At 33.7% G+C, this 17,782-nt stretch overlaps 1 protein-coding gene across 2 annotated transcripts in view; it reads right to left on the bottom strand.

The window, feature by feature from the left end:
* LRRK2 (leucine rich repeat kinase 2) overlaps positions 1 to 17,782 on the bottom strand; it is a 139,016-nt gene that overhangs the window by 64,014 nt on the left and 57,220 nt on the right. For both annotated transcript variants that reach the window (XM_044229314.1, XM_044229315.1), the window contains exons 20-28: positions 16,260 to 16,448; positions 13,094 to 13,212; positions 12,119 to 12,188; positions 11,399 to 11,616; positions 8,425 to 8,675; positions 8,005 to 8,153; positions 4,780 to 4,873; positions 2,486 to 2,672; positions 1,192 to 1,373 (exon numbers count right to left, since the gene is read on the bottom strand). In XM_044229314.1, coding sequence (XP_044085249.1) covers positions 1,192 to 1,373; positions 2,486 to 2,672; positions 4,780 to 4,873; positions 8,005 to 8,153; positions 8,425 to 8,675; positions 11,399 to 11,616; positions 12,119 to 12,188; positions 13,094 to 13,212; positions 16,260 to 16,448 — 1,459 coding nt within the window. The remainder of the gene's footprint in view (positions 1 to 1,191; positions 1,374 to 2,485; positions 2,673 to 4,779; positions 4,874 to 8,004; positions 8,154 to 8,424; positions 8,676 to 11,398; positions 11,617 to 12,118; positions 12,189 to 13,093; positions 13,213 to 16,259; positions 16,449 to 17,782) is intronic.

Raw genomic sequence — 17,782 nt, 5'->3', positions numbered from 1 at the left:
TAAAATCTTTTAAAAAAATGATGCCTACAATTTCTAAACTACTTCAGGTCTCTCCCTTCTAAAAATGTTAAACACATTTAAAAGTAGATTATAGTGGCTTGATAATATAGCACACCATACTGAAAAGTAGTTCTACAAATTCTTACCAAATAGTGAACCAATTTTAATTTGAATATCTGTCCAGTTTCAGAGGGGAAAATCATGGGAAACAATTAGGTAGGATGAAAGGCAGTCAGATTTAGCATAGCTGGTGACAGTCTTTCTTTTCAAATTAAATCAACCCTGGGGAACAGAAAAGCAAATCTTTCCTCATAAAAGGAGATGAAAGTTAAATGTAATTTAAGAAAATTTAAACAGAAGAGAATTAGGTAACTATGTAGTTCACTGGTAATTCATTAATTCTCAAATGTATGCCAGGCTCTGCGTTGGGTGCGAAGAATCAAACTATGAATGAACATAGCCATGATCCCTGCCTTGTTGGATATTTTAGTCAAGTCAGGGATATATTAAGAGGTGATAACTGAGTTGAAACCTGTAAGATAATATAAACAGGAGTAGTTCTATAGAAATGGGAAAAAGATAGTTTTACAGGTAGGTACCAATAAGACTGACATGCTCAAAAGGTAACAGAGAGTGAAATAAAGTCCATTACCAAAGGTATTTGAAGTACATCAAGTGTGAAGATCAGCAACAGTGATACCTGAGAAGTTTTGGTTTCAAAAATGGTCAGGGTTAGTAGATTACTCATCCTCACAGGCAAAATCAAAGTTAGTAATTTTATATCATTTAAGTATCTATAATGCTTTAAGATATAATAGACATGATAACTATTTGCTATATGAAATGCAGCTTGAGAAGTTATTGGGCTCTATTATTCTCTGTTGTTATACTCGTTACAACATATATTTATAACAAGACACCAAATAATTTCCTTTTATAGTCACTTCTATGACAAGCATGATCAGGAGGAGAAGCCACTCTCTCAACATTAGCATGGCTAGAAGAAAATGAAAAGCTCTGTAGAGGCACCACATAAACCCATTTATTAAATAAAAGGCAAGTGACACATGGTATATCACCATTAAACAGTACCATACTATTATTTCCTAAACTGTAACTACATACTCATCGAAGTGATAGAAAAAATCTGAAACGAACTTAATTTAAAAAATGGAAATAAAATTATCTAACCTTATGATGTCTTTGGCTTTACATCCTATATGTTTAAAATCAAAATTAAGCCGTAGTTCATCCAAAGGAAGATCCCATATTTTGCTTAACTTCCCCATTTCATTAGGAAAGGATCTCAGCTCCAAATTGTAACTGACATCAAGGGAGGTCAGGTTTTCGAGACAGCCAATCTCAGGAGGAATCTTAATGAAATAAAAAAGGGCAAATCCAGTTGGTAGGAAAGAAGAAATGCGTGCTGCAAGAAACCAGATACTTCCTAGGAGAAAAGAAAGGCTCAGAGAGCCTATCAGCAAATTGTATAACCTTTCAGCAGAGTTCTAAAACTTTCCAAAGGATTGTCATACTTTTCAATATAATTACTCGAAGACGTAAGTATAAAGGACTTACCCAAAACAATCCAAGTCATTTATTTATAATCTTAAAAGACCTGTCCTATCTTGGTAGCATATTTCATCTCCTTATGACATTAAAAGTAAAGAAGTTCTTTATATTTACCTAAGTCGAATCAGTAGTGACTTCAGTCTGCTCCTTTTACACTATGTTCTTCACTAAAGCTATAAAGTTCTAGTCATAAACTTACAGGCAACTTAACATTCTTAAAATACAACTGAATGTTTATACTTTCAGTGGCCTTGTAACAGGAGTTTTTCTTTTCCCATTCCAAATTATTAAGCAATACGCATACTTTTACAATAGAAAACATCAATTTGCTGACCAAAAAATCAGGTACCAAACCACTCACAGTTACGCTGAATTTAACAGTTTCAGACACAATTCTTTTTGGCTTTCATAGGCAAAAAACTTGAAGTAGCAAAATTATATATTTTTTTCTGAGATGAATGAATAATCAGTTTTAGATTTATAAACAGAGGCAACAGAGTGATGCAAAAAGGCTGACTCACTGGGCTAAAGGGCAACATGATGGAGGAATGCAGAAATTTAAGAAAAACACATGCTACAGATGACTCAGCAACAACTTGAGAAATGTAGATTATTTGCGAGTCTGTTAGCAGATCAGAGATTTAGTGATAAAATAAAACACTTAACACATTACACACACTCATGATTAAATATATATATTCATATGCTTCTTCAAAAATAGAGCACAAAGTGATTCTGACTGAAGGTAATCTATGCTAATATACCCACTTACTTCAGGGTAGGATTAGATCTTACTCAAAGGTAAGAAATATCAATTAGCAGACTTTCAAAATGATAATTTGTGATATTTTCAAATGATAAAAGCACATTTTTAAATAGGCAATCATTTTAAACAAGTAAGATAACCTCTTACCTCTTTTAGTTTATTATGAGAAAGATGTAGTTTCTCTACTCTTGACCACACATATGCTTTTTCGCTCAAGTCCAAGATGCTGATCTGATTAAAACTGAACAAGAGTTCCCTTAAGTTCAAAGATTTCCAGTGTGCAGGACTCGGCAGATACTCAATTTCATTGCTGCTCATATCTAAAGATCGCAAGCTAGAACCATACAGTATCAAGATAAAAAATGAGTGTTTCCAAAGTACATATAATAACATCACATGAAATTATCACCAGAGACACAACTTTAAAACTAACATTATTTATATTTAAGTATGCATGTATGTTTTTGTGTATATGTAGATAGATATGGGCTAGAGAAAAAGCATGTCTCACTAGAAACAACATTTAAATAAATAAAAAACCATTAAAACAAAATTGAAGCCTAATTTCCTTACTTCAGAAACAAAAAAATGTCAATCTTAGAATGAGAGAAAGACCAAGTGTTTACCATTGTTTATGATGCATGAGAAATCATAATGAACAAAAGGAAAAATGGTCATTTCTATACAAGATTTATAAATACGCCTTCTATACAAGAGTCACAAGTATGTAGCACCCCCCCTTCTCTTTTCATTTTCCTCATTACTGTGAAGATTCTTCAGAGGCTGTGTCCCAGAGCTAATGAATAATGTGCATGGGTATAACCTTTTACCAGTTTGTCTCAGTGTGATAAATATCACAACATTGAACATGATGTCTTGCATACAGTAGGCTCTCAAGGCAAATTGGTTGCTTTCAGGAATACATTACCCAAAGTTTGCAGGAAACAACAGAAAAACACATGGCATAAGCGTACGTGTGTAGAAAGAATAAAGACAGTGATTGTGATATATTTGACTACATAAAGGCTGTCTGGACTTTTACAATTATATGCTGACCCCTTTCCTCTGGCATTTTTGAACCATACTGAATTAATTCTAACTGAGCTCACATAGTTGCACAGCCTGCTAGACCAAGGTTCAGGCCTGCACAACATTTTTGCTCTTATTTTAAAATGACACAGGTTTTTGCCCTACATATCTCATAAAGATGCATAAATATAAGAAATTTAATTGGACTGTATTGGAGATAAGACGTGTCTATCTAACAAACAATAGAACTTAGATAAAGCCAAGAATCAACAGATAGTTCAAAAGAAGTCCCTGTTAGCCTCAAGGGGGACTTAAGCTGGCCAACTGCATAATCTTTTGTGAAACAAAAGAATATATTTAAAGAAATACATACAAAATGCTAGAAATGTATGCCTGAAGATATTGTCTAAAAGCATAGAGTAATTAAGGGGCTAAATAATATTTTTAGTTAACTGAGAAGAAATCTTCTTTATGGTATGTATCTCCTAACCAACTTTCATAAATATTTGACTTTGAAACACATTTTCAGGAATACATTATGTTTAAAATACAGGACCAACTATATCCTAGAGGTGTTTATACGCATGAGTTGAGAGTATAAAATTGAGTTGCCAGTGTTTAAGAACTGTGAGTTAGGCATATTACTTCATCTCTTTAATAAAATAATGTTCTCATTATAGAGATAACAACAGTTTTATTAGGAAGTTTAAAGATGATCCACCATTGAGTGGCTAAAACAGTGTCTGACATATTCTAAAGCTAGACTGAAATTAACTATTATATGTCTGTCTGACATCTTCTATAACCAGATTATAGCTAAGCATTATTTACCTGTATATGCATATATTTGCACATACACACTTATGGATCTGGTTTATAATGTATAAACCAATTAGAACGGTATTTAACATGACACATTTTAAATCTAATTAATGCCTAAATTTATAGTAAACAGGAAGCTTTCATTTTTAATTATTAACCAGAAATATTCCTAAATACTTGGAGCTATATAAATTGTCTTAATCTCTACCAAAAATGTCTAACTCAACATAAGTATAATTTCAAAATTAATAACATCCTAGATGCACATCAACTAAGAGCAAGTAAAATTTTAAAGTTAAAGTGACAGCTCCCGTAATCTCAATTGTTTGTAATACTGCAACAGTTAATTAACCTTAAATTGTCTCAACACAATAGTACCCTAAATTAATATAAAAGTTAAAAAGTCCAAATAGCAACTTGGGTCTTTTGCCTAGTAAAATTCTAACACTCATAGATTTAAGAATATTAAACTGAGTAGCTTTAGAAATCAATTACAATTTGTAAATCAATTAATATGCCCACGTCAAAACCATGTTTCTAAAGATTTTTTCCCAGCTCATGCGGTTTTAAAATTAAAACAATAAACTTACTGTGGAAGATTTAAAATTACTTCTGGAACACATGTAAATCTGTTTTGAGATAGTTTTAGGCTTGTCAGGGAAGAAGGCAAAAGAGGCATAGCAGCTAAAAGAAAATAAAAGTGAGATAAGAGACATTTTAATCATTTCAACTAGATTTCCCTTAGATTTTACTATAAAAACAGCTACCAATCACTTAACTTTATTCACCTGCTGACAATAAAAAATTCTATTTTTAAAATAAGGTAACTCCCTTACTCCTTTTACTAAACATCAAAACAATGGACATACTTGTAAGAGTATTTTCATCTGAAAGCGAAACAACTGTCCAAACATAAATTCATCTGTCCAACATCTGTACAAAGTAAAAATTATTAGAATATTCATTCCAAAGTACGTGTGATATTATCATTATGTGTACACACATTCTGGATTAATTCAGATTACTCAAGTATATACAACAAAACACTTTCAATACTAATACACAATATGATGTAAAGATAAAAATCCTTTATAGTACCAACCAGTAAAGGGTGTTCTATGGGGTAATGATGGGTATTGATCAATAAAAGCACTCTTGGATCACATGATCTTAAGACACTGGGGAAACATTAAGTAAAATGAAGCAAAATATCTCAGAGTTCTCAATATTCTCATGTAGTTTATGAACTTCCAAGAAGGAAATACAGTATGAAGTACCTCCAGGCAATAAAATTCTGTAGAACACAGTTTTGGAAACTGAGCAAATCATTCAGCCTGTTTTTCTTCCATAAAATAGTGCAGCTAGACCGGATGAACTCTCTGATTCTTTAGAAATCTAAAAATCTGGTTCTATGAAAGTGGCTTGAGAAATTATTTCTTAGCATTTTCAAGGTTAAAAATATGGGTTATGGTTTCTCTAGAAAATCTTCAAAGGTCAAAGTGTTCTAAGACACTGCTAGAAGCTACTTTCCAAAGAGGCAGAAAGGAACATGCTATTATTTTTCACCTATATCTGAAAAGTATTTGTGGCAAAATAAATAACTCTCCACTTAAGAATAAGAGGTTTAGATGCTATATGGAAAAGACTTGTGAATTCAGAGAATCAAAACTGCATTTCACATGGGATTATTTTAAGAGTTAATGGTCCCACTCAGATATCACTTCCCTAAAGCATCTTTCCAAATGTAAGACTACTTCTAAAACTATTAAAATTGTGTAGTGCAAAGCAAAAGGATTTTTGAAACTACTTGCATTCTATCTTTCTAGTAAATTAATTCTACGCGCCTGAATATATCACACAAAAATATCTCTTCCATTTCTTCAGTGGAGCAGAGATCATACCGGTCATACTCTATAAGATTTTTGTGAAATTCAGCTGAGATGACAGATGAGATGACAACCAACCCTCGGGGTCCTTGGGATGCTCCTCGTTCCAGATCTAACTTAAATGTCATAGATACAGAGACACTCCTCTGCCTCCAAAGTCTGGATGAGAGCCCCCGATTACCCCTGTAGCATCCTCAACTTGTCCTCACAGCATTTAGCTTAGTTACTGAATGCCTATCTTCTGAACCTAACTACTATTTTTAAGGACAGAGACTGGGTTTGTTTTGCTCACTAGAAGGGAATCACTCTATTCTCCATTTTCAGGTTCATAGAAGGAACATGGTTGATATTCAAGAGGCCTAGAGGAAAGGAGAAAGGAGAGAAATATCCTGCAAATTAGCATAGTTTTTTATCATTACTGCTTTCTGTTCTGGAAAAATATGTCAGAATAAGTCCAATTGTATTCTGCTTTTAAGCAGTATTAAAAAATTATTTTACAGGGACACCGGGTGGCTCAGTCAGTAAAGCGTCTGCCTTCCGCTCTGGTCATGATCTCAGCTCTGGGAAGGAGCCCCACATCAGGCTCATTTCTCAGTGTGGAGCCTGCTTCTCCCTCTGCCTGCAGCTCCCCCTGCTTGTTTGCTCTCTCTAACAAATATATGGATAAAATCTTTTAAAAAAAATTTTTATGGAGTCAATATAGAATAGTCACATGGGTCGCAAGGTGCATGTGGTCTCCTTTATCTTCTTAAGGAAGATAAAATATGGGGAATTCCCATTTATTTCCATAAAAGTATTTTGTCCCTTAATATTAGAATGTTCAGAGAGACTACAAATAAACGTTAATTCCTTGTTATCTCACATGCTAAGAAAGCACGGAATATTTCACAACTTTTAATAAAAGTGATGATTATATCATATATTACTGTAATATTCTGCACAGAGCAAGTGTTCAATCAATAACATGAACTATACTCATTTGCAAACTGTTAACTGGTTAATTTTATTTCCAAAAGACATAATAATAGTTTCTACACTTCTAATCCAGAAAATTGAGCAAACTTCAGTCGGAAACTCAGTATTCCTGCTTCAACCATCTCATGTAGCCATATGCATTTTAGTTTCACAGATTACAGTGCACCATAGTATGATGACTATTTGGAGTCCAAGGAACTTCTAGCCTATGAGCAATCTATTATAATTTCTTAATTTGAAAATTTTTTTCAGTATTAAAAACTTTTAATTTTAGTACTTAAAAAATAAACTATTTTTAGAGTACCTTTAGGTGTACAGAAAAATTGAGCAGAAAGTACAGAATTCCCATAAACCTCTTCTCTCCTCACCACCATTCCTCCCGCGCACACATATTTTTATCCTTATTACTAATAATCTGCGTAGCTTGGTATATTCACTATCATTGATAAGACAATACTGAAATATTATTATTAATGAAAATTCATCATTTACAGTAAGGGTTCACTCTGTGCTGTACACTCTCTGGGTTTTGACAAATATATAATGACAGGTATCCACATTACACTGTCATTCAGAATAGTTTCACTGCCCTAAAAATCCCACTCACCTCCCCCTTCCTCTCTCCTTCTCCAAACTCCTGACAATCACTGACAGTTTTACTGTCCCCACAGTTTTGTCATTTCCAAAATGTCATATAGTTGGAATCATATAGTATGTAGCCTTTTCAGACTGGCTTCTTTCACTTAGCAATACACATTTAAGGTTCCTTCATGTCCTCATGGCTTGCTAACTCCTTTGTTCTAATCACTGACCTGTTAACTTTATCTCTGAAACTCACCCATTAAATTTAAGTTGAAATGCCACATTTATACCCTCAGCTAACATGTCCATGTATGACTCACCCTGTAATACTCAAAAGGACTGTTTAGTAGGAGACTCATATAGAACACTTACCAAGATAATTCATTCTGGCACTGAAACTCTCCACTTTAGGACATGCCTTAAGGAAGTCTTCTGATAGCGATGTAATGTGGTTTTTACTAAGGTTTAAAATCTTCAGTTCCTTCAGGCTTAATGGGGAACATATTTCTGGTATTTTATTTCTAGTCATAAGAAAAAAAGAGGATTAAATGTCATAAATTCATATGCCTTGAAGAAAAAAAAACAATTCACCTTCAAAGAAGAGCATCAAAGCAGATTTATTTTTAAATTAATTGTGAAAATTGATAGAAGCTATAATATTAATTCCCTCAATCTTTTATTATATGACTGCTTGAAACCCATTACTATGGAAAGAATGTCAACATATTTTATCAGTCTTACAAAACTTCAATGTAAAGCAACCCTTTTTTATTTAATGAACTCCCTTCTTACCCTTCTAAAATGAGCTGTTCCAATTTCTCTACCACATCATCAAGGTTCTCAGGAAAAGAAGACAGCTGATTATATGACAAGTTAAAGTGTTTCAAGGTTGGGCACTTCACTGCAGGATCCAAAACTACTGAAGGGCTGATGTCGTTTCGAGAGACATCGAGGTTGGCAATACAATTCATTTTCAACAAGTAATAGGGAAATGATGTAAATTTATTACTGTGCAAATCCAAATGTGTCAAACACTTCAGGGTCTGGAAAGACAGTATTTTAAAATTATCTAACCATTTGAAAACCAACTGAAAAACTTGAAGTTAGCTAATATTTCTGCCTTCCATACCTCTGGTAACTAGAACCATTAAGAATTTTCCCCAAAACTGAGAACACAATCCACAAGAGAACTTCAGTGTAATTACTGGTCCAACCATCCCTACTATTATGTGTGTTAAAACCAGAAAAATGTAAAGGTAAAGTGTCAAAAGCAATTCACAAAAACAAGGTTAAGAGTTTAATTCAGTTTCTTGGTAAATCATTCCTGCCAAGAGTGAAATGGCAACAGAATAAGCCTCAATAAATATTTGAATTATTTAATGAATAAACAGTATAAAATAATCCCAGGGATACATTTCTTAAGTACTAGATTTTAGAAATTTTATATATTTTAATATAAATAATATTTATAATATATTATAATATTTAATATATTTAATTAATAATTATTTAACCATAAAAGTAGTCATTGTATACATGTTTTGTTTTAGAACCCCCTCTTTGTCATGAAGCCCTTTGTTTCGAATTTCTTTATTTATTTATTTGAGACAGAATGAGTGAGAGAGAACATGAGAGAGTAGAAGATTAGAGGGAAAAGCAGACTCCCCAAAGAGCTGGGAGCATGATGTGGGACTCGATCCTGGAAGTCCGGGATCATGACCTGAGCCGAAGGCAGTCGCTTAACCAACTGAGCCACCCAGGCACCTGTTTCAAATTTCTAACCTCCATTTTTAAGCAATTTCTAATTTTACCATGATAACAGGAAACTTTCCATTTATATGTCAGTTTTTTAAAACTTGGGAATGGATTATTGTAAAGGCTAAAATATCAAAGCAATCTCTTCTCTATGCTCCTCTGTATATATCAATATATTTATCCTCAGAGAAATTCTAAAGCATTCGATGTGATTATAAAGCTTATTAATGGATCTTTGCCCCAGAAGTTGTTTGGAAATATCTGCCATTGTTTCAGATCCTACCAGACTATTCAGAATGGAAGATTTTTAAATTCTTTATTCCCAAATTTTAATGGAGAAATTTTTTGGTAGAGATAGCTACAAGCAGTAATTTAAAAAGTGCCATCTAGTGGTGCTTATTTAAAATTTCCTTGAGAGAAGATTCTGAACTTGTCTGGTCTTTGAATAATACCCTTAAATGTATCTCACGGTGTCATGCTCTTTTTGAATTGTCTTTGTTTTATTTAGGGTCAATTCTAGTTTTCTTTATTTACTCTTTAACAAATATTTATTGAAGGTCTACCAAGTGTCAGCCATTAATTCTATCATAAATTAATTCAATAATCATCTATTGAGCCTCCACTGTATTTAAGACCTTATTTGGTACTGAGAATAGACATGAACAAACCTGAAACAGCTCCTGTTCTCAAGAAGTTAACAGTTTAGTAAAGAGAATATACCTTAGATTAAAATTTATAAGTACTAGGGGAAAAACATGAAAGCCATGGAAACATAAATCAGATTGGTAGCCAACCAGGTCTGGAGGCAAGAAGAGAAGGAAATAAAAGTTAAGGAAATGACATTTAAACTGAAACCCTTGTGACTTGGAGGATTTAGTCAGGCAAAGAGGAGGAGAAGGAGAGAGATGACACATTTTAGACACTGGGATTACAAGATGATCACCCTTCTTCTCTCTCTCCAAATACACAAACTTAAGGAAAAGACACTACTTAAATATACTTAGAAACATGCAATATTGCTTTAAAAAGTCTCAAAAGAATTATAAATTTTATAGGTGAGAAAAAAGAAAAATGCATTAGCAGTAAAACCAGTTTTTTATAAAGGGTGATCCTTCATCAAACTTTGCAGTTCAGTGTAATAATTTAATTTAACAATATAAATATTTATATACAATTTTTTTAATTTGTCAAGATACATTCTTTGACTTCTGATCCATCATACATTAAAATGATGAACAAAGTCAGTATTCTGAGAACTACTCTATCAGCAGATCATTTTATACTTTAATTTTCGAAAATAGGGATGTTGAGAAAAAAAATTAAATTTTAAGTTGCATGTAATTTTCTTTTTTTTTTTTTTGTCAGAGAGAGTGAGCACAGGCAGGCAGAGTGGCAGGCAGAGGCAGAGGGAGAAGCAGGCTTCCCGCTGAGCAAGGAGCCAAATGTGGGACTTGATCCCAGGATGTCAGGATCGTGACCCGAGCCCAAGGCAGCCGCTTAACCAACTGAGCCACCCAGGCATCCCTGTAATTTTAAAACTCATTAAGTGTCTCATGGATAGTTTAGTTGAGCCTCTATATTTTGCAGATGAAGACATGAAGGCTTAGAGTGGCCAGAGGAACACATACTTACTGTTAGACAGTTGGGGGCAGAGCCAGAGCCAGTGCCACCAAACCAGGTCTAATTCTAGATAATCTCTTCACACTGTTTGTCTTCCTAGAATTCAATAATTGAAGGCATGAAGAACATGCAGCCTCGATACATCCTACCATGTACCACAGATCATCAGGACAGAACCTAGGATTCCTTTTTTTACCAGATCCATTCCTCAAAGATGCTCCTGAACACCACACAGACTAAGATCCCAATGTGAAAACCACAGGAAAGGGGGAACTACTGTCAAACGATGCAGAAGTAGATCCTTCTTTCTAAAGATTTAACCATGCAAGTTAGATAGAAATACAAAAGCTCTTCAAATATCCTGAGAGTTAAAAGAACAAATTAAATTTACTTCACAGAGTTGCTGTGGAAAGCTTGTGAGTGCATTCTGATGAAGCTCCAGCTTTTCAAGATGCTCCAAATGACCACTGATACAGCTTTTCTGGCTCAAGGCATCAATATCTCTTAGTTCATTTGCTGAAAGGTCTAATGATGTGATATATTCTCTCTCAGAAGCCAGGGAAGAAATGCTGTCTGAATGCCTCATATGGGATTGAAGTTTTGATGACCCTTTTGTCAAAAACAAACACACAATGGCAATATGAGCAAGGAATCTAAGTTCACTTGGTAAATATTTACTGATCACCTACCAGTGTCAGACTCCTTTCAAGGCACTGGAGATTCAGTAGAAAACGAAACTACAGAGCTTACATTCCAGTTGCAAAGATGGACAATAAATAATAAATACTTAATCAAGTGGTAGAAGTAGTATAAAAAAGAGGAGACCCGGAGAAGGGGATGAAGAGTGGCGTTGGTGAGGGTAATATTTACATTTCAGAAAAGTAGTAGAAAGGATAAAAGAGTCAATCTTTCATAGCATCATAAAAGGTAAAATTTTAAATATATAATTGTATTTCATTCTTCTATAGTGTGTGATATCATTAGACATATAATTTGAAGGTTATGTAAGATGAAATGAACACCCAGAAAATCTGAGTAGAGGAAATTATTAACAAAGTACTGCATTCTGCTCAAAATATCTACTTATTTATGATTACTTTCAAATACTTACTGAGTGAGTCATCTGAAGACAATATTTTTCTTTTTTGCTTCAGTAAATCTTCATGATCGAAAATAGGTCCCTATTTAAAAAATAGACAGGTTTAATAAAATCACTATCATTTTTTGGAGCAAAGAGAACATTTCCTATTCCTTAAGAATCATGTAAGATTTCTAGTTAAAATACTCAAGGGACTAGCCACACTATAAGATACAGACCTACCCTGGGCTCCATACAAATGGAGCTCTGAAAAGAAAAAAGGAAAAAAGATAAAATCATTTTGAAGTATACTTAAAACACATATGGCCCAAAGTGGCTCAGTGGGTTAAGCCGCTGCCTTCGGCTCAGGTCACGATCCCAGGGTCCTGGGATCGAGTCCCGCATCGGGCTCTCTGCTCAGCAGGGAGCCTGCTTCCTCCTCTCTCTCTCTGCCTGCCTCTCTGCCTACTTGTAATCTCTCTCTGTCAAATAAATAAATAAAAAATCTTTAAAAAAAAAAATGAGCATGAGCATGAGTATTTAGAATGGTTTATACAAATATGTGTGTGTACATATATATATAGATATATCTGCATATATACATATATATGTATATAGATATATCTAGATATATATCTATATCTATAGATATAGATATATTTTTCTATATATCTATAGGTATAGATACATAGATATATCTATATACATATATATGTATATATGCATATATATCTATATATCTATATATAGACACACATTCTATATATAAAGTTTTCATACATATATATACATATATAGACACATTCTATATATAAAGTTTTCATATGTATATATATACACATATATAGATATATAGATATATATATAGACACACACACACATTCTCTATACAAAGTTTTCATATACTAGGGAATTTCTGCACCAGTAGCTCCTAGCTTTGGCACATAATTTCAGTTATCAGGAGACTATCAGTAACAAAGCACACAACATAATGACAATTTAACTTACCAATGAGTTGGAATGCCTTTGCAAATTTGGTGAGCAACGCTGCAAGGCACGCTCTCGGTAAAATTCTCCTACACTAATTGAATTGGATTTTCTTTTCACAAGAAATGAGCCTTCACTTCCTATTTTTAAATGACAAAATAAAGGCAAATAAAAAATGTTGACTCAATCAAAAGATGCTAGTATCATAGTACAATAATTATAAAAGGTTAAACATATATTCATTGACGGAAATTGCTCAATTTCCACTGTAACATCTTTAAAATAGAAATAATATACTATGTTGGCTTTTCATTTTCAAAATTCAGCTACATTTTTCTTCATTTATAAATATTTATTGAATGGCTGTCCTAGACTAGATACTGAACAAGCGCTGAAAAAAGATAAGCAGGAAAAACAATCCATGCCTGATATGAGCTCATAGTATAGTAGGAAAAAAACAAGTAAAAAAAAATAGTTACATGCTATAATAAATACACATGTGTGTACAGGAAAAAAGAAAGTTTACACTTAAGCAAAGAAAGTTTATACACAAATTTGGAGCACTGGCTGGCTCAGTCGGTTAAACATCTGCCTTAGGCTTAAGCCATCATCCCAGGGTCCTGGGATCAAGCCCCACGTCAGGCTCCCTGCTCAGTGGGGAGCCTGTTTCTCTCTCTCTGTCCCTCCCCCCATTTGTGCACTCTCTCTCTCACTCTCTCAAACAAATAAATCTTTGAAAAAAGAAAGCTTATACATAAATATGATCAATGTCAATCTTTTATGTTTCTTTGATTTTCTCTCAGAAAATTTTTGTTTAAATTTATTTAAATATTGGAATCACACTAAATTATCTCACATTCAGGAATCTTGAGAATGCTTTTATTTAAATTCCATTATGTTATCTCATTTATGGAATGACATTAAAATGAAACAATGAGTTTAGTTGGCATAAGTCTCTTGAGAGAGAAGAGAAAAGGACTTCTTTTAAAATTATGGATTTAAAGAAAATAAGGATCAATAAACATATTATTATGGATAAAAAATTTGGAGACATTACTGAAAAATCATGAGATTATAAATTCTACCACTATCTTACAAACATAAAGAATTAATTTTAAGTATCAAAACAAATGTAAAAATCTATATATCTAAAAATCAACTTTATAATATTCTATATAAATCTTAAAATTGATAAAAAGACTTCCACTTGGTTCACTATTAAAACTTAATTTATCTTATAACTTTAATTATTTTATGCTTAAATATCTTAATAAAATAGACTTCACAGTTTAATTAAATTTTTATCTTGTAACTATTACATTTTCATAATTACCCTATTTTATGTCTGTGTATGTTGTGTTAGCATATTGTTTATAGAAGCAACAAAGGCATTTTATAATTATATTTATGTCAGCATTTCTAATGTTTCCTTTATTTAAGAATACTTAAAGTGTTGCCTGGGTGGCATAGCTGGTGGAGTGTCCAAGGCTTGATATTGGCTCAAGTCATGATCTTTGGGTTCTGAGATCAAGCCTTGTGTCAGGCTCCACACTAAGCATGGAGTCTGCTTGAGATTCTCTCTCCTTCACTCTCTGCCCCTCCTGCTCATGCTCTCTTTCTGCCTTCAGCTCAGGTCATGATCCCAGGGTCCTGGGATCAAGCCCCGTATCAGGCTCTCTGCTCAGCAGGGAGCCTGCTTCCTCCTCTCCCTCTCCCTGCCTCTCTGCCTACTTGTGATCTCTGTCTGTCAAATAAATAAATAAAATCTTTTAAAAAATAAATAAATAAAATCTTTAAAAAAATTACAATCCTTTATGTTTGTGCATCTAGTAGTAGAGCTCCACAACATGACTATAGTTTCAACACTTCTTTGCCAAATACAACAGGTAGAGAGAAAAATTAGTAGATATAGAAGACCTAAGAAACACAACCAATTTGATCTAATTGACTCAACAACTGCTGAATACATATTCTTTTAAGTTAACAAAGAACATTCACCAATATAGACCAACTACTTTAAAAAACAGCCAGAAAAAAAAAAGAAAAGAAAAGAAAAACAGCCAGACACAGATGAGAACATACTATATTGTCTTATTCATATAAAACTTAAAAAATACTAATTTAATCTATAATGACAGAAAGCAGATCAGTGTTTGCCAGGGACCAAGGATCAGGGCATTTTTGAAAAGGTATAAAAAATTTTTTTTAGATGATAGGAATGTTGCATAATTTAATAGTGCTGATGATTATATGGATGTATAAATTTTTCAAAACCCATGAAAACACATACTTAAAATGGGTGCATTTTATTTTATATTAATTATATCTGAATAAAGTTGGTTTTAAAAAGTACTTGGGCAGGGTGGGGCGTGGGAGGTCGGGGTACCAGGTGGTGGGTATTATAGAGGGCACGGATTGCATGGAGCACTGGGTGTAGTACAAAACAATGAATACTGTTATGCTGAAAATAAATAAATAAATAAATAAATAAATAAAGTGCTTGGGCCAGAGATTTGGGATTCAGGGAGAACACTTACTGTTTGCTCTCTCAAATACCTTTATCTCTTACCCAAAGTTTTCATTTGTATCACATCATTAAAAAAGCAACTCACCCCATTTTTACCAAACTGCTTGTATTAAATATGTCAGTTCTATTACTGTCATTATATATTTCCATGACAACTTTTTAAGTTATTTCAAGGTGTTATTAAAATATTAATATTATTTTAATCCTTCTAAAGGTAAAAATCTATCCTATTTGGGAAGCACTCTCCCAGACACTTTACATACAATTTCTCTAATTCTTATAAATAATCCTGGAAGGTTGGCAACACCATCTTTATTAAGGGTAAGGGGCTTACACAAGCCACAAAAGGATCTTGATGAAGGAACATGGAATCCAATTCTAGTCTGAGTCAGAGTGTTTTCACTACATTAGTCACCATTCACTGATAATGATCGGTATTATAATACTTAGGAAATATAATACGGGAAATGCAGAGATCCATTTTCTTGACAGGCATCACCTTAACTGGAATTAGTGAGCATTAACTACTTCAGATAATGAGCACATTCTTCCTCAAGTTTTCCAAGTAAATTAAAACAGGTTTTGTCTCCATTTCTATTGTTCAATACCAGTGTGTAAATGTTTGACAACATAAAGGAAATATTTCTTTATAATAAATACCTTCACTATCCAGGTCATCACTTTGACCAAAAACACTGTCCACATAGGAGTCTGGAATGAAGGTCCATTCATCAAATTTATCAAGTACTCCTTCAGGAAAGTTCCCATTGCTGCCTGAGGCTGCCCCTTCTTCCAAAGAAGTTTTCATCTGATATCTGAGCACCATTCTTGCTAGGGTGGATCCTATATCTACAATAAAAAGATAGACCAGTCACTTAGAAATCAAGAAACATAAACATAGATCACACCAAAGTTCCTTATGTATCTTCACGCTTCTAAAGAATTTTTTACACATTTCTTTTTTAAAAAAATATTTATTTTTTTATTTGAGAGAAAGAGTGAGCACAGGGAGAGAGGGACAGAGGGAGAGAATCTCAAGCAGACTTCCCACTGAGCGTGAAGCCCAACACAGGGCTCGATCCCATGACCATGAGATCATGACCTGAGCTTAAATCAAGAGCTGGACGCTTAATGGACTGAGTCACCAAAGCACCCATATACTTATTTCTCACTTTATAACCATGATATTGCATAAGAAGCAGGCAGTGAATTTAAATTTTTTAGAAATCATAAAAATTTACTCAAAGCTTTGGTTTAGTGACAAAACCGAATATTTATGAAACTACAGGAAAAAGCCTGGGCTTTGAAACCTGACAGACCTGTGCAGTGCAAGTTACAAAGACTCCCTAAGTGTCAGTATCTTCACTTGGGAAGTGAAGACGACAACATAAGGTTATGAAAAAGATTAAAGTAAATGATGCAGGGGCACCTGGGTGGCTCAGTCGGTTAAGTGTGTCTGCCTTTGGCTCAGGTCATGATCCCAGAGTCCTAGGATCAAGCCCCACGTGCCCAGTGACGAGCCTGCTTCTCCCTCTCCTCCCTACTTTTGCTCTCTCTCGCTCTCTCTCTCTCCCTCCAATAAATAAATAAAATCTTTAAAAATAAAATAAAATAATAAAATAAAAATAGAGGAAATGATGCATATAAAATGTTTAGCACAATGCTTAGAACATAGACAATCAGGGGGCGCCTGGGTGGCTCAGTTGGTTAAGCAACTGCCTTCAGCTCAGGCCATGGTCCCGGAGTCCTGGGATCGGTCCCGCATCAGGCTCCCTGCTCCATGGGGAGTTTGCTCCCTCTGACCTCCCCTCTCATGCTCTCTCTGTCTCTCTCTCAAATAAATAAATAAAATCTTTAAAAAACAAAAGAACATAGAAGATGCTCAATAAATTATATTATTGTTTATAAACCTTTTGCTAAGTGATTCATTCCACTGAGAAATTTGGTGGAATTTGAAAGTTAATATCCTTCTATTTTATTATATTTTATATTGTGTTCTATTATGAAGAAATAAGTTTGCCAAGTCCTCATTGTGCTACATATATCTTGGCAATTTCTTCAAATACAGGGTATGTGACTCGGTCAAGTAGTAGCTGAAAAATGTTTTAAAGCTATGAGTCCAAAAATGTTCTTTACTCAGTTGAGTTGCCAATATAATTATGGCCATGCTCTCCAATGAATCA

This window comes from Neovison vison, chromosome 12 (assembly GCF_020171115.1).
Source record: "Neovison vison isolate M4711 chromosome 12, ASM_NN_V1, whole genome shotgun sequence".
Lineage (NCBI taxonomy): Eukaryota > Metazoa > Chordata > Mammalia > Carnivora > Mustelidae > Neogale > Neogale vison.
Note: the sequence above shows the minus strand (reverse complement) of the source record. Positions and strands in the feature narration are given on the sequence as shown.